Source organism: Felis catus, chromosome D4 (genome assembly GCF_018350175.1).
Source record: "Felis catus isolate Fca126 chromosome D4, F.catus_Fca126_mat1.0, whole genome shotgun sequence".
Taxonomy (NCBI): domain Eukaryota; kingdom Metazoa; phylum Chordata; class Mammalia; order Carnivora; family Felidae; genus Felis; species Felis catus.
Genome location: NC_058380.1, coordinates 80,185,793 through 80,206,998, shown reverse-complemented (window position 1 = coordinate 80,206,998; position 21,206 = coordinate 80,185,793). Strand labels below are relative to the sequence as shown.

Here is a 21,206-nt window from a genome sequence, read left to right as displayed (position 1 = left end):
TTACAACTCGCACAAAGAAATGCTCCCATTCAAAGAGCTATTTAAGAAAAAAAACCTGAGCCCCGCGGGGAGTGAGCAAGCCCAGCGAGCGTCGTCTGCCCGGCCGGCCCGTGGGGTCCGGGCGCGCACCTGTTTCCTGAGATCCACGTACTCGCGCTGCATCTGGCTGAGCTCCTTCATCAGGCGCCTGGCCCGCTCGTGGTTGTCCTGGGCCACCTGTTCGATTGTTGCCATTTCCTTCTGCATGCAGCTGTTCTCCTGCTTTTGCTCCTGGCACGGGAGGAGGAAAATGACCCCGGGGTCCGGCACGTGGACGCGTGCGTGCAACACGGCCTTACACGCCCACTACTTCTGACACTTCCCATCTGGGCTCCAGCTGTCAAGTGGGGATAATGCCACCTGCCTTCTTCAGCAGCTGTGGCAGAGCTGGGGGTCCGTACGCGGGCCGAGCCCGTTAGCCCACGGTCGGAATTCTGCGTCTGCAACGTTACCCGTGACAATACGTTACTTTCCGTTTCTCCCCCTCCGTTAACTGTCTGTGACGAGCACGGTACTACCTCATCACAGAGCCATCCGGAGGATGAAAATTTAGATGCCCAGATCTTTGCAATCACGTCGCCGAATCGCTAGTTGTCAGTGTATACAGCACCCTCTGGGGGAACAACACACCCGTTCACACAACAGGGTGACCTCGATTTCCTTCAGGCGGTGTCAGAAAAGTCCATTCCCGTGACAGTCTCTACTCCTGCCCATCTGCCTCCACCCACCGTGAGCTGTTTTGGACCTCCCCAAATTTTTATCCTAAATGTATTTTAGGGATAAAAGCCCGGGAGACTGAACTCCTTGGTTTCAGGATGATGATGAATTAAAGCGAAGGCTGACTGAAAAAGGGCAGGATGAGATCCGTGAGTGCTGACTGCAGCGGGGCAAAGATGTCTCCAGAAGAAGCCTTCCTCCCCCAGAACCCTCTCCAGCCCCTGCGGGTGGAGGCGCAGGCAGGGGCTCCCTTGCGGAGAATGCTCTCTGCTTTGTGGTGACACTGTCTGCTCACGTGACCATCTTTCCAGCCGGCCGGGCTCCTCTAGGGCTGGCGGCTCAGACTCAGGCAAGACACCATCAGCTTCAAGCTCGAATCAGGCACGGACACACCAGAAACAACAGTCGGGTTAGGGACCGGGTTGACAGGTCACTGATTTTGTCTACACCGAAGCAGGTTTTAGTCGAAGGATTTAAGGGCGCGAATTCCGCGACAGCTGCCAGGGCCGCGGGGACTCACCAGAAGGTTCTTCTCCAGCTGGCTCCGCTGAACCCGAAGTGCTTCCTTCAGGCTGGCGACCTGCTTCTCGGCTTTCTTCCTTTCTGTCAAGAACTGGTTCCGCAAGAGGCTGAAGTCGGCCCTCATAGAGTCCGCCTCTTTCTGGAGAGTCAGTAGCTCACTTGACCTTTCCGTTAGCTGCTGCTCCCGTTCCGAAAGCTGTCGTTCTGAAATGAGCATTTTGAGTAGTTTAGCCAGAGGCCCCGGGCTGGCCGTGGGCGGGTTGCGTGACGCCATGTCACCCGCTCAGGCATCACGGAGTCTTCCAACTCCCCCCTGACCCACATCAGAGCCCAGATGAAGGTGCCTCCTGACATCACTGGGTCCTGGAGGGCCGGATCCCAAAGTGACAGACAGCTACTGTCTTCCCTTTGGGTGTCTGAGAGCAGTGAGAATACAGCAATCCTGAGGTGCAGGAGGCCTGGAACAGACGGCCGAAATGCTTCTTATAAACCTGCACGGAGGTGCACCAGTGCTTCTCCTTCACGGGAGGCAGCGCGGTGCAAAGAACATGGGATCTGGAGCAGCACGAGCCTTACCCTATACAGGAGGCGCCTACTTCCTGGCGTTTAACGGGAATTTGTGTATGCGAACGCGAAGTACCTAGTGAGTACTCCATAAATAATGTTTATGAAAAACACTGACGTCCAAAATAGATTTTTCTGGGGCACCTGGGCGGTTCAACCGGTTAAGCAGCCGACTTCGGCTCAGGTCGTGATCTCACAGTCCGTGGGTTCGAGCCCCGCATCGGGCTCTGTGCTGACAAGCTCAGAGCCTGGAGCCTGCTTCAGATTCTGCGTCTCCCTCTCTCTCTCTCCCACTCTCCCTCTCTCTCAAAAATAAACATTAAAACAATTTTTTTAAAATAAATAAAATAGGTTTTTCTAATCATACTCTTTGGAGTAACACCCTGTCCAGGTTTTACTTTTCACATGTCTGGTGTGGTCAGGTGCAGCACATCTGGGAAGTTTCGTTGTCACGATGAAATGGCTGGGTCTGCGTGTATCAAGAGTTGCTGGGGAAAAAGGACTAATAACCCTTTCACTCGGGGAGAGCAAAATTTTCTGAACATTACTAAACCCTGAAGCCTAAGAACAGAATCACTCATTGATGTGGGAACAATGATTCACCCTGGACTTCCATCTTGACTGAAATATGGCTCAGGAGAGCACCGACAGCCCCAGAAACGAACACCTGTATTTTGGTACCATTCACTAGGTCAAACTGAGACAGAAGTGGAACTGTTAAATACTGTTTTCTGATTGGTTGAGATGAAATGGAACACTGTTCCCAAAGCTCAAAACAACGTACTGCTTCACAGAAGGCCTTTAGATCAAGTGCCTTCTGGCACCTCTCTGCCTGAACGTCGCTCTTCCTGGAGGCAGCATTCTGGAAGAAGGCAACGTGGTCAAGTAGAAAGACCTGACAGCCTCAGGGTCAAATCCCGTCTCCAGAGACAAGTGCCCCGTGTCCTCTCTCACAGGGCCGGCAGGACCCCGGGGGGGGGGGGGGGGTGCATCTCCTTCCTGCCGTGCTCCTCCCGATGCCCTGCCGGGCCGGGGCCAGGCTCGAGTCTCCCCGACACGCTTTGCCAGACCGCCACGTTGGGGAATACGTACTGGTCTGGGAGAGCGCTTTCTCCAGGGTCTCACTCCACCTCTCCTCTTCCTGCAAAGCCCTGACACGCTCCTCCGCCACCAACACCTTTGCGAGCACCTGGTCCAGCTTGCTCTTCTGCTTCGTTAATTCCTTTTCCAGCTCTTGCTGCTGCTCCTTCAGAGTCGCCTTACTGGCTTCTAACTTCTTTTCTTCACATTCTGTCTCTTTCTGGAGTCTCTGAAACATCTTAACAGAGAATAAGCTTAGTCATAAAATAACAAACACAGGTGTCCCAGGTGAGGGAAACTTCATGGGCGCTAGATATTTTCAAGTCCAAGAGAAAGCAGAAAACATCCCACAGTGACAGACAGCGGGGGCTGGAAAACTATTTGGCTGGCACGTGAGGCGGGGATTCACGCAGCAAATGGCATGTGGCCATCAAGATTCTTTCCGGGAGCGATGTTCTACGGTCTTAATGGTCCACAAATATTAATGCCAAGAGAGTCAAAGTGCTGGTGTGAAACCCTCCCCGGTTACACGGGGCAGTGAAGGGAAGTTAGTCCTATGGGGGACCCCTCATAGCTTCCGCCTGGGGAGAAAACGCCCGAGTGACAAAGCGTGTCCTTTTCTGTCACGCCATAGATGTGCAGTACCGTTTCTTGTTGGGCTAGCTTCGCCTTGGTTTCTTCAATCTCCGTCTGAAGCACTTGAAGCTGTTGTTGCTTTGTCTCCCCTTCTTTCTGGCAGTCTTCGAGCTTCTTCCTCCATTCCTCGACGTCCTTCTGGAGCCTGGTCTGCTCGCTGAGCAGCACGTCCTTCTGCTCGGCGATGTCAAGCAGGTCCTTCGTGTGACAGAACAAACAGAAGCTACTAACAAAGCCATCCATCCGTTCCAGGGCTGGCCAGTGCCCCTCCTGGCATCAGTCAAGTCTGACGACGTGAGAAGCATCTCAGAAGTCCCACGTCCTCTATTACCTCAACAAACTTATTTAAGGCCCCTGAAGTGCAACTTAATCATCAGGTTTCCTCTGTTTAGTGTCTCAAGAGCAAGACGACAGAAGACGCTGAAACCTAAGAGACCCAGTTCTTCTGAACTTTAGTTGCTTAGTCACTGAGGTGGGAATAAACAACACCCACCTCACAAGATTGCTAAGAAGATTAAGGAGAGCCGTGAATAAGGCTTAATTCCTCTTGAAAATGAACCTAAAGTCATGGTTTTGTTACTATTTGAAATATTTATGTGGGTTGAAAAACTCAAGAAAACAGTAACTTCTTTCCGCGAGGAATCCAAATTAAACATTTCTTTTAAAAATGTTTATTTGAGGGGGAAAGAGAAAGAGAAAGAAAGAGCATGAGTGGGGGAGGGGCAGAGAGAAAAGGAAGGAGAGAATCCCAAGCAGGCCCCGTGCTGTGAGCACAGAGCCTGACATGGGGCTCGATCTCACCAACTGTGAGAGCATGACCTGAGCCGAGATCAAGAGCTGGACGCGCAATCGACTGCGCCATCCAGGCGCCCCTCAAATTGAAAAAAAGTTCATTTCTAATAACACAGAAAATACTCATTAGTGCCTGTGTAAGAATTTTTTAAAGATGGGATACTTTGATTTGAAGTTTTCTACATCTTAGAAACACAGAATCCTTAAGGTAGATGGAAGGATTTAGACGTCTAATCGAACTCCTAATCTACACAGTGAAAACCGAAGCCCAGAACTTGCCTGAGGTTCTCTGAAACTTAAATCACACACTGTTCTCACAGCACAACACTCAGTTACCTTTAAGAAGACTGTCAGAAGTAGAAGGGTCAAGAACAGCTCTCAACGAACATCTGATAAGACGGATGCCCAGATCCCCTGCAGGTGGCAGTTACCGTGCAGCCCAATGAATGACCGCGTCTAAGCCCAGCCTTTGGGGGCCTTGTCTGTGTCATGGATAAGAGATGGTCCATCTGGTGCCTAAAGCCCCCAGAGGGGCTGCTGAAGGGTTGGGCTCTGGTCTAGCTTCCTACCTTACTTATGACCTTTGAGTGAAACTTAAAATAAATGAGAAAATCACTGCTCTGCACCAAAAGGTGTGTGTATGTATGTCTTTGTCATATGAAGGCCCGCTGGGACCTGCTGGCGTGACAAGGAACCAACCTACTTGATTTGTTTGTTATTTGAACCAGTGGTCTGCATGCCTTCAGGACACTACTAGAAGATCGCATTTGTTACGGAGCTTACCTGTTTGGCTAGGTTCAGATGGTCTTGGACATCAGCTTGTTCTTTCTGTAGTGAGTTTACTGCTTCTTGTTTTTCTATAGAAATAATATTTACATAAAACGAATACATTCGTATGCATTTTCCAAATCCCCACCGGCCCCCCAAAGAAAGTGGAGGTGAACATAAACTTACCTGTTAAGTGTATGGCTTATACCGTGTCATCTTACTAAAAGGTCAGAAGAAAGAGTGGCATGTGCGGCACATACACCTGGGCATGGCGCTCAGGTTTGTAAAGACTTACGTGTTCGAAACCTCGCAATAAAAACAGTTTCCAGACAATGCCTACCACTGATGACGTGCATGGCTCAGAAATGAGTACCTTCTACAATGTGGACAGAAATGTAAATTTGATACACCCTTAAAGGGAGACAATTTGGGAACAGGTTTTATATCTATACTGGCTTTGTCACTTACTAGCTGTAAGCCACTTCTCACTTGAGTTAAGTCACAAGGAAACTAAGCTTTCCTCATCTATAAATGGGTGAAATAGTTTCTGTCTCACAAAAACGTTACCAGGATTAAATGAAAAAAATGCATATCAAATAACTGCATCACGTCTAAGAGTAAGTGCTTAACAAGCATGTTGTTAGCCAGGATTACTTAGTAACTTCTCCTAATCATGAATATTTACAAAGATTTGGTAATAAAGGCATTATCTGCACTTTTTTTTTTAATCACACACCCACAGCCCAAGGAAAAAATCTGGAAAGATATTCACCAACCTGTCAACAGGAATTCCCTCTGAGGGTGTTTATTTCATTTTTTTACCTATGTTTTTAAATTGTTCTTTAAGGAACATCAACTAATTTTTTAAGCGGCTCTATTGAGACAGAATCCACACACCATGCCTTTCACCTGTTTATGCAATTCAGTGGCTTCAAGTACATTCACGGAGTCGTGCAAACACCACCACCATCTATTTTAGAACATTTTTGTCACTTCTAAAATAAACCCCATGCCCATTAGCAAGGAGTTATTTCTAGAATAAGAAAAGCAGACAATGAAAAGCAGCAGCCAGAGCAGGAAAGAGCCTCGTCTCTCCCACCATGCGGCCGCCTACCTCGGAGCTGCTGCTGCGTGGCTGCCATGTCTTTGTGCAGTGAGAGCTTCTCTCTGTGCAGTCGGTCCAGCCCCTGCTGCAAGTTTCTGACATCCGATTCCAGCTTCTCTAAGTTTGCCTGCTCCATTTTGCTATTCTCTTCTGCAGCTGCCAAAACCCTACCGTCCAAGCAGAGTAAGTCAGACTATGAAGCATAAAATGTTCAAGCACGCACAAGACACAACCGAGGAAGAGTGTTCTGCCCTCACGGGGTAGTTACGGACTACGAATGATCATAAATCTTAACGAAACCGAAGGCTCTTCAACTCCTTTTCAAAGGACGTCTTGTTTTCTGCTTTCCAAACAGGAGATTTTTGGAAAAGGGACTCTCTAAACTGAAGCTTTATAAACACCAGGGATAAAAACATGGACAGCACTCAGAATTCCAAAAGTCTGGTGATTAAAACAGATCGCTAGCTTCTCATCAGTGAGAAAGCAGGAAACACGATTGTGCATGTAATAGGATTTGTCCAAAAGACAGACGGGCATGAGCGTAACTTCTTTTATGTAAATGGAGTCCTACAGTAGGGGCTCGCTTTTGTCTGGCTTCTCCCCCTGAGCGTAGTCACTTTGAGTCATTCATGTCGTTGTGTGTAAGCAACACTGCATTCCCTTTCCATTGCTACATGGTATTCCAAGGGATGGGTATACTGGAATCGGTCTATGCATTCACCAGCTGATGGGACTTTTAGGTTGTTTCCAGGTTTGGGCTGTTGCAAATAAAGCTGCCATGAACATCAATGCCTGTCATTCTTTATAAACGTACACTTTCACTTCTGAAGAACAATCTAGGAGTGGAATGGCTAGCTCTTCCGGTAGGTGTTAGTTTCCAAAATAACTGCCAAACCATGCTCCGAAGTGCCCTAACAATTTACACTCCCAGCAACTGTGTATGAAAATTCATACGCGAACATTTGGTATGGTCAGTGTTTAATTCTCATTGTGGTTTTAATTTGCATTTTCTGTGGGGCCTGCGTGGTGTGGTCGGTTAAGCGTCTTTTTTTTAATTTTTCTTTTTTTGCTTATGTATTTATTTTGAGACAGAGAGAGAGGGAGAGCACACTCAGGGAAGGGACAGAGAGAGAGAGAGAGAGAGAGAGAGAGAGCACAAATCCCAAGCAGGCTCTGCACTCACAGCCCAGAGCCGATGCTGGGTTCAAACTCATGAGTTTTATGAACTCATAAATTCAGGAGTTGGACGTTGCACCGACTGAATCACCCGCACCCCCTGACTCTTGATCTCAGCTCAGATCATGATGTCACAGTTTATGAGTTTGAGATCCACATCAGGCTCTGTGCTGATGGTGCGGAGCCTGCTTGGGATTCTGTCTCTCCTTCTCTCTGCCCCTCCCCCGCTTGTGCACAAGCTCGCTCGCTCTCTCAAAATAAATAAAACTTTAAGAATTTGGACTTTCCTAATGGTTAATGATGTTGAGCATCTTTTTATGTGTTTATTTGCCACCCATTCATCTTAAGTAAAATGTCTTTTCAAGTCTTTTGCCCCTTTAAAAAAACTGGGTTGTTCGTTTTCTAATTACAGCTCTTTTAAGATATACGTTCTGGGTACAAGTACTTCTTTTTTTTTAAGAGGAAAGGGTTTTTGGTTTTGTTTTTGTTTTTTTTTTTGAAACAGAACAAGTGTGCGCAAGCAGGTGCAGAGAGAGAGGGAGAGAGAGAGAGAATTCTAAGCAGGCTCTGCACTGCCAGGGTGAAGTGAGATGCGGGGTTGGAACTCACGAACCCTGAGATCATAACCTGAGCTGAAATCAAGAGTCAGATGCTGGGGCGCCTGGGTGGCGCAGTCGGTTAAGCGTCCGACTTCAGCCAGGTCACGATCTCGTGGTCCGGGAGTTCGAGCCCCGCGTCAGGCTCTGGGCTGATGGCTCAGAGCCTGGAGCCTGTTTCCGATTCTGTGTCTCCCTCTCTCTCTGCCCCTCCCCCGTTCATGCTCTGTCTCTCTCTGTCCCAAAAATAAACGTTGAAAAAAAAAAAATTAAAAAAAAAAAAAAAAGAGTCGGACGCTTACTGGCCTGAGCCCCGAAGGCGGCCCTGAGTACAACTCCTTTATCGAATACATGTTGCAAAGGTTCTTCTCCCAGGCTGGGACAGGTCTTTTCATTGTCTTAACAGTGTCTTTTGAGGAGAAGTTTCAAATTCTGATGAAGCCCAATTTTACCAATTTATTCTTTTATGGATCATACTTTTGGGGTCACATCTAGGAAATCCTGCCTAACCCGAGGTCACCAAGGTGTTTTCCCTGTGTTCTCCTAAAGGTTTTATATTTAGGTTTCACATTGGTATTTATGGTCCTTTTGGGGATAATTTCTATTTATAGCATGGGTGTGGACTGAAGTTCATTTTTGGGGTTTTGGATATACAATTGGTTCAGCAACAGTTTTTGAAAAGTCTGTCTTTTCTCTACTGAAGATGATGCCTTTGCATCTTAGTCAAAATTGGTTGTCCACACATTCGTGCGTTTACTTCTGGACTTTCTGTTCTGTTCTACGGACTGCTTTGTCTATCTTTCTACCAGTATGACAGCATTTCGGTCACCACAGCTGTATGTGGGGTCTTGAAATAGGGCAGTGTTAAGCTCTGAACATTTGTTCTTTTTCAAAGTTTTGGTGTCATATCTAAAAAGTTTTAGATTCTATTCCACATCCAATCTTTGCATTTCCACACGAATTTCAGAAGCAGACTCTCAATTTCTATTTTAAAAGCATGTTGCAATTTTGATTATTTTGAATCTAAAGATCAATTTGAGGAGAATGGAATCTTAACTATACTGTCTTTCTACCCACAAACAGGTATCTCTCTCCATTTATTTATATCTTCCAGCATCCCTTATTTTCCTTAAACACACACACAACAGGTTATTTAAAAAAGTGCTTTGGGGGGAAAAAAGCCTAAAAGGAAACTCCCCCAGAAATGGTATTGATGAATTGTATTGTGACACTGAGTTCGTGGGGTATTTTTTTTTTTCCTTTTCTCTATTTTCCACTCTTTTTAAAATAGTGTGTTTATCATGCTTCAGCCTTCAAGAAGAGATCTTGCAAGCTTACTGGGTTTTGCTCTTACCGTTTGCTCTGTGCCAACTTCTTTTCCCAGCTGTCACATTTTTCTTCGAGATCTTCCTTTTCTTTGCTCAAAGACTCAACGCACGACTGTAGCACTCGGGTCTCGGCAGTTATCCGCTCTATTTCCCGTCTGTCCCTCTCGAGGACCTGCTTCTGCCACTCAATTTCCCCTTTCTGTTGCAGGGCTGTCTGCTGCAGATTCTCTAACTCCAGTCTCTCCTAAGTCAGATAAAAGGGGACTCACATGTGCCCACCGAGGAAGACTGCAGTTGGCTAGGGGTAAAACGGCTTTGTTTATTACCTCCAGCACTTCGACCTGAGTCTTCTCTAACTCGGACAACTTTTGCTCATGTTGTAGCTTCAAACCTTGCAGCTCCTTGCTTTCAAGTTGCAGCATGTCCAGAATATTCTTTAGTTCTAAGAGGAACAGAACATGGTCCATGCTGTTAAATGAAGTTCACAGCACTTACAAACTGAAACAGAAAATAGTGCTATGGATACAAGAAACAATAGGTCATCAAAACATATCTGTTGTGTGAATTACTGGAGCTAACTGTATTTTAACTTAAAACAATTCTTTAAAATCTTGTTAAACATTAATTTGTTAAATTTTGTTTAAAAATTTTAACCCCAAAACATAACAAAGATCTAGTTCTACGAGCAAGTGCTCCATCTAAATGAATTTAAAAAAAAAAATAGGAAAAACTTCAAAATATGTAAGTTGAGATCCAGATAATAATTTTTTATATTTTAAAATATAGATTTTTAAGTATTAACTTTTTTCTGATTAAAAAAAATATTTGGTCACCATAGAAAATTTCAAGAAAAGAGTAAAAAGAAAAAAAAAAAAAAAGAAAACCCATCATTATCCCACTATCCAAATATGATCACTACGACGACAGCATCCTGACACCTTTCCTTCCAGGAGCGTGCACACACGCACGCACACGTACCACGCAGATATTCAAAGTAACTTGGGACTCCACTCTATGTTCAGTTTTTATCTATTTCTTCAGTCTTCCCATCGGCATTTTTGCATGCCCTTCAATGTTTGAAATATAGCTTTTAAATTGGTCATGGTTCCAAATTTTGTCATTATAAATTTTGCTGTAAGTAGTCCACTCAGCCAGCTTAATTTGTGAAGCAAGGAAATACTTACTCACTACATAAATAAATAAATAAATAAATAAATCCAATATTGCTGCAACGTGCATGAATGCTTGCCCTTCGAAACTAGAACTGAGCTAAATGGTTTAACAGGTATGAGTTTTCAGTCCTGAAACCCTGGGGGGTTGGTCCAATTTATTTTTCTATCAACAGCCTATAAGTGCTCTTCCTTCCCCATGCTCTGGTCAGCAATGATCAGGACTATTTAGCTTTTAAATAAACTTTATCGATTTGAATGACAAAAAATATTGTATTCCTTTTATCATACTGCTTTCCTTCATATCTTTAAAAGAAGTTTATTTCACTATTCATATTTTTCCTGTGATCTGGAAAAAACACTTTTCCAAACTCTGACTTTATACGATTGTTTTCCTTTAAACTTACCAGTTTTATGTTTAGACATCTGCCCTAAAACTACCTGAAGATTTTCTTCCTCTTTTTCAATTTCCTGCTTTATGAGTGCAAGTTGAGTTTTTTTTTCACTAATCTGGACATTGAGTTCTCCTTTCTGAAAACTCAGTTCTTCCAGAAGAGATTTTACTTCCTGTGCCAAAAAAAAAAAAAAAAAAGTCAACTCCCCTCCACAATATTATGAATGGAAATTATACTGAGAACAGTTTTGTTATTAACTATCTCATTTCACAAAAACTCCAATTTGGAAACAAGTTCAATTTTGCCTTTTATGCCAAGAACAGCACTGTATTTTATTTTCCACTAACATATTTCTGTATAACGGAAGTAAGGAAGTCACATATCGTCTTCATTTAAAATGCATAAACAGTACTTACTATGTGCAAGGCAATGTGTTATAGAAAGAAAAGGCTGACTCTGATACATCTCCTGCCCTCAAGAGGCTGAGCACCTTGGGGGAAATCAGCAAGAAGCATAAACATGGTCATGAAAGGCTCTGATGCCCTAGGAAACCTGCAGAGTGCCTCCAAACTCAGAAGAGAGAAATTCCTTCCAAGGTAAAGGAAAAGTCAGGAAAGTCAACTTAGTGGCATGCAGCTGAACCAGGAAAAATGGCTAGGATCTGGACATTCCCAAAAAGGAAATTCCTGGAGAAGAAATGGTATGAGAAAGGCACAGAGGCCGAGAACCTTGGGTATGTCCAGAAAATACTACGGGAGAGCTATCCATGCAGCCACAGCCTGGATACAGAACAGTACATCAAACTGATGTTACAGAGGGTTCACGATTCAGGAATTTAGAGCTGCATTTGGAGAGAAAACTAATTAAAATATGTTAAGATAAACCTAGAACATCACCCTTGGATTCTTAAGAAAACTAGTAAAGAACACACCCTAATATGATTGCACTTCTCAGTTACTTCGGTTTCTCCCAGTCTCAGCGCCTCCTGGAGGTCAGCTTTGGCCTGGACCATGCTTCCCTGGAGTAGACGCAGCTCTTCCTTTTTATACCCTAACTCCCTGTCCAAGACGGCCAGTTCTTGCTGCTGATCGGATACCTGCGTTCAAGAAAAGGGAAGAATGCAAAGCTTGACAACCTTCGTGCTTGCTGTGATGGAGAGTATTCAGTCCAGCTAACGGTAGTGGGGAAATCAGGGGCTAGCCTAATTGTAATTGTCCCAGCTGCAGGAGTCAGGAGGGCCAGGCTGGGAGTACAGGCATCAAATGCCTAATAAAGATCTTGAGTTCGCATACATAAAAGCATATCCATCAAATCATAGCAAAAACAACAAGATGATAATAAGGAATATCCCTCAGGTTATGGTTTTCAAAATACTTGTGTGTCTATATACCTTATTCCATTACCTTGGCAATGGAAGTCAGGCAGGGATTTTTTAAATTTATTCATTTTGTAAATTTAAAAATGTCAACTTTAAGAATAGTACACATTTTATATAAAAAACAGAAAATGCAGATGTGCAAAAGGAAGAAAATAGAAAATATTTATCTCCCCTTATCAGATGACTGCTTTTGTGCTTTGATACAGACCAAAAATATAAGCACGAGTGTTCATAAACACATTTAGCATAAATGATCTTAGGGTGCATCCTGTTTGGTTTTTTATTAAAAAACTTTATTTATTTTTTTTTTTAGTGTTTATTTAGATTTATGAGAGAGATACAGAGCGTGAGCAGGGGAGGGGCAGAGAGAGAGGAAGACACAGAATCCGAAGCAGGCTCTGGGCTCCACGCTGTCAGCACAGAGCCCAACGTGGGGCTGGAACTCACAAACTGCAAGATCATGACCTGAGCCAAAGTCAGACACTCAGCCAACTGAGGGGTGTATCCCATTTTTAGACCCACTTCTTTTACTCAGTAATATATTCTATTTGTTCTACTGAGTTGCGATTCAAATTTGGGTTGGACTCTACTCTTAATCACTAGGATACAGAGCCTCATTTATGCTTTATACCTTATTTTGTATTTTCCAGTCTTTTCTACAATCAAACATGTATTACTTTTTATAATCGTAACAGAAACGCAGGTTTCAAAGCAGCATGAACTGCTTTTCCAAGGCATCGGTTGCCACACCTGGCTTTTCAGCTTTTCCAGCTCAGCCTTCTTGGCCTGCAGGAGGGTCTCTGACTCTTTCAGGACATGCAGGTGGTGATCCTCATTGTGTTGTGCGGCCTCGATGTCCTTCTGCAATTTCTGCAGCCTACAAACACCAGCAGCACTGGAGCAGATCTGAAGGAAGGCTGAACCCCAAGAGCGGTCTTCCAGCACAAGCCCCTTGGGCCCCCCAGAGGCTGTACTTACTCTCCGGTCAGTACTTCCTTCTTCTTGTTCAGGCACTGGAAGTCGGAGTCTTTTGCTGCAACAACTTTGTTTATTTCTTTCAAAGTTTCTTCTTGCTCCATTTTGTGCTGCTCCAAACCCTTTGCGTCAGCCTCGAGTAATCTACAACACACTGCTTTACTCTCCAAGGCCCCTTAGACTTAGCCTGCATTATTTATCTTAAGGCGATTACTACTCCCTTAGCCCCGAACTTTTCATTGATCCCCCTGAATACATCAATAGCCAAGAGGGACTCCACCTACCTGAGCTGCTGGTCAGCTTTGACCAGGTTAACAGCAGTTTCCTGGGCTCTCCTTTCTAACTCCTCAGCATCTTTTTCGATTTGCAATAGATTTCTCTTGGCATCAGTGAACTTCTCAACGGCATCTTTTGTCTAAAAAAGACACTGTCATTAGAAGCGATTCAGTTACCACACTCTTTTTGCACCTCTTAGGAAAATCGACAAGGCCATACAGAAAGACTGATAAAAATGTGCATTCACTTTGACTCTCCAACTCTCAGAAGAGAATTCAGGAGTAAAAAAATGCCTACATAAAAATGCTCATTGTGTACTGAAACACAACTTGACAAGTGATAGATTAAGTGATAAAGCATCAACACAATGGAGTACTGTGTAGCCTTTAAGATGACAATATAGCAACATGGAAGAACGTTAATGGTATTATGTTGGCTGAAAAAAACAAATTTAAAATGGCACTCTCAGGGCAACTATGTGCAATTAGATCTGTGTCTGCAAAGACAGAAAGGCTCTGCAAAAAGAAAAAGTCACTTGAGGGTGGTGACACTGTGAATGATCTTTTACTTAAAAATAATCTGTATACTATTATGCTATCTTATTCAATTAAAAATATCTCCACAATTAAGTGACAACAAGCTGATTTTACCAACAGTCCCTCCTTCACAGAGATTATTACTGTACTCTAGATCCGATCGTGTTAAATAAAACCTCCTTCATTTAAAGATGAATTAATAATGTCTGAGAAACACAAACATTAAGTACTTTTGTCGAAGTACTTAAAACTCCTCCTGTACAGGATTTGGCAAAAAGAGATTACTTTTTTTTTTCTTTTCGAAAACAGATTTTTTTTTAATCAACTTGGTTTCCTTTTTCTGTCTAAAATAAGAGGTTTAAGACAATGCCACCAAAGGTCCAAAAATAGTGCTTGCTTTGCACTTCGTTGAACAGTGACTCCCCTTCGGGCCAAATACTCAAGCTGTGCAGCTGCACCAAAGTCCCAGGCTTGTTAAACTAGTCCAGTACATCTCCCGTGTGGATGCAAGAAGGCTGGCGAGCTCCCAAACAGCTAGATAGCTCACCACACTTCCTCCCATTCCAGATCCCTGGTTTCTGTCAGTTTCATCAGCAAAGCACTGGACAAAATGCACTACGTGCTTCAGAAAGTCACATTTCTAAGTAGTTTTCTATCTCTTTCTATGTTAGGTTTTAACATGTCTGGCATCTTTCTCACAAAATGCACCACCTTCTCCCTCGCTCTTCCTCCTTAGCAAGCTGCCTCCCTGAATCATTTTGGGAGGACAAAAGGGGAAGAGCTTACTAGCCTCAGTTCACTTACTATTTCTGCCTACTACTGGTATCAATATTCTTTTATATACCAGTGATAAAGTTTTCTCTAGTCCTGCTCACGCCTATGTTATCTCACAATCGTCTAACATGTGACAGAAGGAACATGATCAGTTGATCATCTGAAAAGACACCAGGATGTTTTTCCATTCTTATTAAAGCCATCACTCACAGAATATCTTTAATAAATCCTTTGTTTCAGTTCCTGGGTTACAGATTTCTATTCATTTAAATCCATCCATGTTGAAATAACATAAAAATAGTTTCTGAGATGCTCCATGTGGGTATGGGACTTTTTTACCCTGGAATTCTCCTCAAACTAAGAAAGCTCTTGGGTGGGGTGCCTGGGTGGCACAGTTGGTTAAGCGACCAACTTCAGCTCAGGTTATGATCTCATGGTTCGTGGGTTTGAGCCCTAGGTCCGGTTCTGTGCTGACAACTCAGAGCCTGGAACCTGCTTCAGATTCTGTATCTCGCTCTCTCTCTCTCTCTCTCTCTGCCCCTCCCCCTGCTCATGCTTGGTCTCTGTCTCTCTCTCAAAAATAAATAAAACATTAAAAAAAAAAAAAAAAAAAAGCTCTCTTGGTGAGGCAGAAGTTGAGCTGTGTGGCCCTGGGCCAGCTACCAGCTTCTCTGAGCTCCACCAGTGAACTGGGCTAACCACCATCTTACAGAGTTGCCAGGAAAGGTTAACGAAGCAGTATTTATAAAATAGCCAATGTGTGGTCAGAGTAGGGGCCCAACAGAGTAGGGGCTCCTTTTCCTCCTCCATTTCTTTCTGTATTGTAGTCACAAGAACACTACCTCAGACCAAAAAATGCTTGATTTTCTATCATCAACTTGGAGAACGAAGTAATACCAGGAAGAAGTCTTCTGAGATCCACTGTTGCTTTTAGATGAATCTAGCATTGACCTATTTAATACAGAGAGATATCAGAGCCCAAATAATTTAAAGACACACACAGGATTAGGAAGTAGGGTGTGTTAGGAACGGAATGATTTCGGCAGCTTTTAAGTCTTCCTGAACAGCCTAAGTATTCTTTGCCTGAACTGATAGGTGAGGGGGAGCAAAGCTGGGGAGTCAGGTGGCTTGCCCGAATTCTCACAGCTCCTTAACTAGCAGCGTGCAGCCTGGAACCCAACTGTCCGCCTTGGGCGACCATGTTCTTATCACGATTTCTTTCTAGTCCTTCATGCCACGGGCAGTGAGCTGCCTCACCCCAAACCACAGCAGAACATACTTTCTCCTTCGTGCGTGAAAGTTCACTTTCGGCCTCCGCCAGCAGCCGGTCAGCTTCCCTGAGTTCTGCTCGACGTTTCATAAGGGTCTTCTCGATGCACTCAATTTCATCCACGATATCTTCATGGTGTTTGAGTGACTTCTCTATTTCTAGTTCGTTCATAAGACTCTCGACATTTCCATCAAGGAAGTCTCTAAAAAAATCGTATACAAACATATTAAGAGTCTTTAAATGTAGACAATACAGACACTTGTAGTCTGATAAAAAGATGTACGATGATTTTCTACTCTCATATGAGAAGGGCCGGAAGAGACATTTACATTTGACCATGTTCAAGGTCTAGGTTTACCCTTTTATTCAACATGGTACGCTGCTGACAGTAAGTGCACAATGCATACAAAGTACGATGCAGCTGTTTTATCTTTTTTGATTATTATTTTTTTTGTCAGCACTTGGGTCAAGACAATGTTGTCGTTTCTATTCTCCTATGGTATAAAAAGAAAGCCAACCACCACCATAATAATCATCCATTCCCCTAAATCTATCTTGCTAGTCGCAGCTCACCAACCATCCCAAAGACTTCCTAATTTTGTGATTTACTGTTCAGTGATACAATGATAGTAACGATATTTGACAAATCAGAAAGCAAGACACGGAAGTCACTAACTCAAGGCTAACATGTCAAAATTCTTTGAAAACGAAACTATGACAGGAAAACATGAAAATAAATTCATCAACATTTAACACGTTGTTTCTCTTTAAATGAAGGCAAACATATCCTTTCTTCAGATATTTTCATGTTATCCAAACTCCTTAAAGTAAGCATTTATTTTACTTTTATAACTAGGAAGAGAAGTGGTTACCCCACTGCCCTACCATCCTCCCTCAAAAAAATCTCACTTTAACCTCTCCCCACCATATGCCTACAAAAGTAAGAGAAGCAACCATCCTTGAAACGCTTACACATTTTTTTAAATTTCTTTTTAAGCTTTATTTATTTTTGAGAGAGAGAGACAAAGCGTGAGTGGGGGAGGAGCAGAGAGGGAGAGGGAGACACAGAATCTGAAGCTGGCTCCAGGCTCCGAGCTGTCAGCACAGAGCCCGACACGGGGCTCAAACTCACGAACTGCGAGATCATGACCTGAGCCAAGTCGGACGCCCAACCGACTGAGCCACCGAGGTGCCCCAAAACGCTCACACATTTATTCCCAATCTTCTTCTCTCAGTGTGACCCTGGCTTTTCCCTGCCAGGTCTACCGGCCAGTCACAGGTGTGCTCCTAGAAGGCAGAGACCATAGCTCACTCACCCCTGGGATCTCCACCGATCTCCCCGCAATCCTGGTGCCTGGGCCAGTCTGGCTGACACGACAAAAGCTGGAGACCGTCATAACTCCTGAACCACTGCACCCATCTGGCCCTCTCAGCAGATACTGCCTTCATTAACGGACCCTATGCCAGATGCTGGGGCACAAAGAGGCCCAGCCACCGCCTTCCTGGGCTCCTTACAACACGGTGTGAACAGTACTATACCCAAGGTTGCCAACCCGAACTGTGGGAGCCAGAGATGAGGAAGGCTTTGTGTAAAAGGGGATCTCTGACCTTTATCTGGATAGACAGGGTGGAGTTAGGCAGGGGGCAGGGAAACCATTTTAGGCAAGGACAGTATGTGCAAAGGTGGAGAGGCAGGGGAGAATGTGGTGTTGGGGGAAACCACAGAAAAGCAGGTAGGGCCTGAACAAACACTGCGTGTAGGAGAGAAGGATAAGACAGGCAGGCAGGTTCAGATCCAGAGGGTGGTGTGCATTCTGACGGGACCGAGTCACATGGGAGAGTGGCTAGCTCGGATCTGTAGCCACGTTCAGGGTAGAATGGAGACAGAGCCTAGACACGGGAGGCCAAAGTAGAAGCTATTACGACGACCTGGGCGGAGATGATGAAAGGCCAGGGCGGTGGAGATGAAAGAAGGGGACCAGTTTGACAGCTCTTTGTGTACAGTTGTAGGACCCGGAGACCAACTGGAGGTTTGGGAAAGCGAGGAAAGCAGAGCTGCACACACCCGGCTTGTTTTTAGCCAGAGTAACTGGGGAGGGCGGAGGGTTATGCCATTCTCCAGGAGGGGCCACAAGAAGAGCTCATTTGGATTACGGGCCAAGAGAACTTGGACTTGCCCTGTGCAACTTGGGAGTCACCTGTGGCTACAACTTTAAATTAAACTCTATTCCTCAGTTCCATTAGCCACACTTCAAGTGCTCAATCGGCACACGTGGCCGGTGATTACCGTTTCGGATGGCATGGATCGACAGCATTGCCAAGGTCACAGAAAGTTCAACTGGACAACACCGATTCAGGTTACCTTAATAAGCCAATGTCATGTTTATCAGAACTATAAAAGTGAAATAGCTAATAATCATAGTTACTTTCGCTGTTTATGTTTCTGGATGGTATCGTGTAATTCTTCTACTTCATGCTCTAAGTCTTTCTTCTCTTGCAAGAGACCATCAATATTACGATGCAGCTCTTCCAATTCTTTCACCGACTGCCGCCTGGATGCTCTCGTGCACTGCTCCTGTTTCTCTGATTTTAAATGCTGCATGATGTCTTCTAATCTAGAAACTTCATTCTCCTGAACAAAGAAAAAAAATGCAATACTGAGAAACATCACTTGATGTTTCTCTTCTTTCCTGCCAAAAGCTGCAATCGACTGTGCTTAAAGTGCTACCTATGACGTGAAAATGATGGTAGCTTCTAGACTTCAGTATGAAAACGAAAAATCAAGTCAGGCCAATTTTTTCACATGCCACAGATGAAACTGATGAACTAACAGAGCTTTTAATTTTTCCATCGGTCCAACTATGGTTGATACACATTCACCAAGCACGCCTTATGGATAATCTCTGCCTCCAGAGTTCAGCAAGTAGCAAAAGAGACGGACACAGGGGTCTCTCTCTAAGCATAGGGAGGGGAGTTTCCTGGAAGGCTGCCCAGAGGGAGAGGGTTTTGCCTGGGTTTTGAAGAATAAGTGAAATGGGGAAGACCTAACCTGAAGAAATAACACGTGCTAATGCACGGAGGTATAAGAGGGCATGTGAGAAACTACAGAACAGCTGGGGACGGCTGGTGGGTAAAGGAACCAGCCCGAGAGGTGATGACAGGCCGAGCTGACGGCGCTGCCGTAAACACACATGCACTGAGACACTGCAGGGCAACGGGAGGGACTACCGTTCCAACCACGTGAGCACACACAGGCCCTCTGCAACTAGTCTGACCTACTGCCCGGCACTCAGGGGTCCTAGTCCTTGTCTTCCTCTTAACCTGCTGGAAGGAAAAGGAAAACAGAAAGAGCTCTAGGCATCTTGAGTTTGAAGGAGGAGTTTGTCATGCATTTTAATTCTTTAGAACCATAAGTTTACAAAATAAGCTGGTGATTAGGAAGTAATCATTTCTTGAAATGTAGCCTTAGAAAAGAATATGAAATACACTAAAAATTTACACAGTTGAGTCAACTACACTGCCTACAAATAGAGAAATGTTATGCAATCATTAAAATACTGCTTAAAAACATCTGTAAAACCACAGGGAAATGTTTGTAATGTTAAGTGGGAAAAAGAGAATATGAAATGTGTGCACAATAAGAATTATGAAAAGAAAAAAATCATGAATCTTACCACCCAGAGATAATCCCCATCACAACCTCGCTATATACTGCTCCTACGTGTGAATACACAAAGCACATCCATGTGTATGTGTGCACACACACATACACATGCGATGCGTGTACAAGTACAGGCCCCACTACGTGAACACTCCTGTATGTACACATTAGTATCATACTTGTCAATAGAAAAATATACAATAAGCTCTCCAAAAATGGTTAATTTCTGGACTGAAAGTATTTTTGCTATAAAGTGGTTAAGCCAATCTTGTGGTCTGGCCTGGTGCCGTAACTCCCATCCAGAAGGATATTTTAGTAAGAGAATGCTTGCTCCATTCTAAACATCAACTTTACGAATACACTTTGAGACATAATCCCTTCATAAGTAGGTCAAATCATCACATACACAACCTTATTCAGTCTCCCATGGTAGCGGGGTAGACGGGGGTCTCATGTCTCTCCACTTACCAAGTTATGGTGTTCCGGGACGTTGCAATGCAGCACCCCCACAGGGATGAGGGGGACAGAGAAGTTGGGGGGCGGAGGCCCATACACGATGGGGGCTCCAGCAGGAGGTGGGCCATAAACAACAGTGCCAGGGCTGAGAGGCTGGCTGTTGTTGGGCAGGGGAGGAGGTGGTGCGTACAGGGCCATGCCCTGGGGAACAGGAGAACCATCGGGAAACACAGTGTACATCATGTATCCAGAAGGAGGCACGAATGGGCGTTCCTCGTGGTCATCCAGCTCACTCTCTTCCTGACTATCTCCTCCACTGTCTGCATCTTGACAGAAATAAACAGAAGAGTATTTTACCCACATGGCTTATTGGGTAAACAAGTTTAGTAGAGAACAGGAGCATTTAGGACAAGATCCCCAAGAACTGGGAGTAAAATTCTGTGAAAAGGTCAAAATAGGGATTCGTATTATTTTCAGAGGCTGATACTTGAGTGCTTCTTATGCCTATGTGTTGAGTTGCTTTTTTCTGTCTTTATTCATTCATTTATTCGGCAACCATTTGGGTGTCTGCCTCAGGCTGCATAAAGACAGAGAAGCGGAGATGTGTGCTGAGACACCAAGGCTCGCAGTGTCTACGGGTGCCATGATGCACGGCACTCTCCAAGGTGCTGGCTTCCTTACTCGCCTCCCCCATAAGCAGGTCTATGTTTGTCTATCACGGATGACAGACAACCTAGCACACAGCAGGCACTCAATAAGTAGCTCTTGAATAAAGAAATTCTCAGAAGGGGACATTCCCATTTTACGGCTTCACAGTCTAAGAGCAGCTAGATAATTTGCCTAGGATCACACAGCTGCTTGGTCAAAGAGCGAGGATTTACCCCAGGTCTGATTGACTCTTCCTCCTGGAGCTTTTGAAGATGGACCTAGAACATTTCATTTTAGTCAAGCTAATCAATGTCATGATACAAGGATGTACGCACCTGCCATGCT

The 21,206-nt window shown here is 44.5% G+C and overlaps 1 protein-coding gene across 11 annotated transcripts in view; it reads right to left on the bottom strand.

Annotated features, from left to right (window-relative positions):
• Window positions 1-21,206, bottom strand: part of CNTRL (centriolin) — an 84,231-nt gene that overhangs the window by 4,833 nt on the left and 58,192 nt on the right. For all 11 annotated transcript variants that reach the window (XM_023242659.2, XM_023242665.2, XM_023242662.2 and 8 more), the window contains 16 exons: window positions 20,226-20,539; window positions 18,523-18,728; window positions 16,106-16,298; window positions 13,525-13,655; window positions 13,244-13,384; window positions 13,016-13,142; window positions 11,819-11,983; window positions 10,900-11,059; window positions 9,650-9,765; window positions 9,350-9,567; window positions 6,233-6,390; window positions 5,134-5,207; window positions 3,568-3,756; window positions 2,935-3,160; window positions 1,277-1,482; window positions 130-270 (listed from right to left, as the gene is read on the bottom strand). In XM_023242659.2, the coding sequence (XP_023098427.2) occupies window positions 130-270; window positions 1,277-1,482; window positions 2,935-3,160; window positions 3,568-3,756; window positions 5,134-5,207; window positions 6,233-6,390; window positions 9,350-9,567; window positions 9,650-9,765; window positions 10,900-11,059; window positions 11,819-11,983; window positions 13,016-13,142; window positions 13,244-13,384; window positions 13,525-13,655; window positions 16,106-16,298; window positions 18,523-18,728; window positions 20,226-20,539 (2,765 nt within the window). The remainder of the gene's footprint in view (window positions 1-129; window positions 271-1,276; window positions 1,483-2,934; window positions 3,161-3,567; window positions 3,757-5,133; window positions 5,208-6,232; window positions 6,391-9,349; window positions 9,568-9,649; window positions 9,766-10,899; window positions 11,060-11,818; window positions 11,984-13,015; window positions 13,143-13,243; window positions 13,385-13,524; window positions 13,656-16,105; window positions 16,299-18,522; window positions 18,729-20,225; window positions 20,540-21,206) is intronic.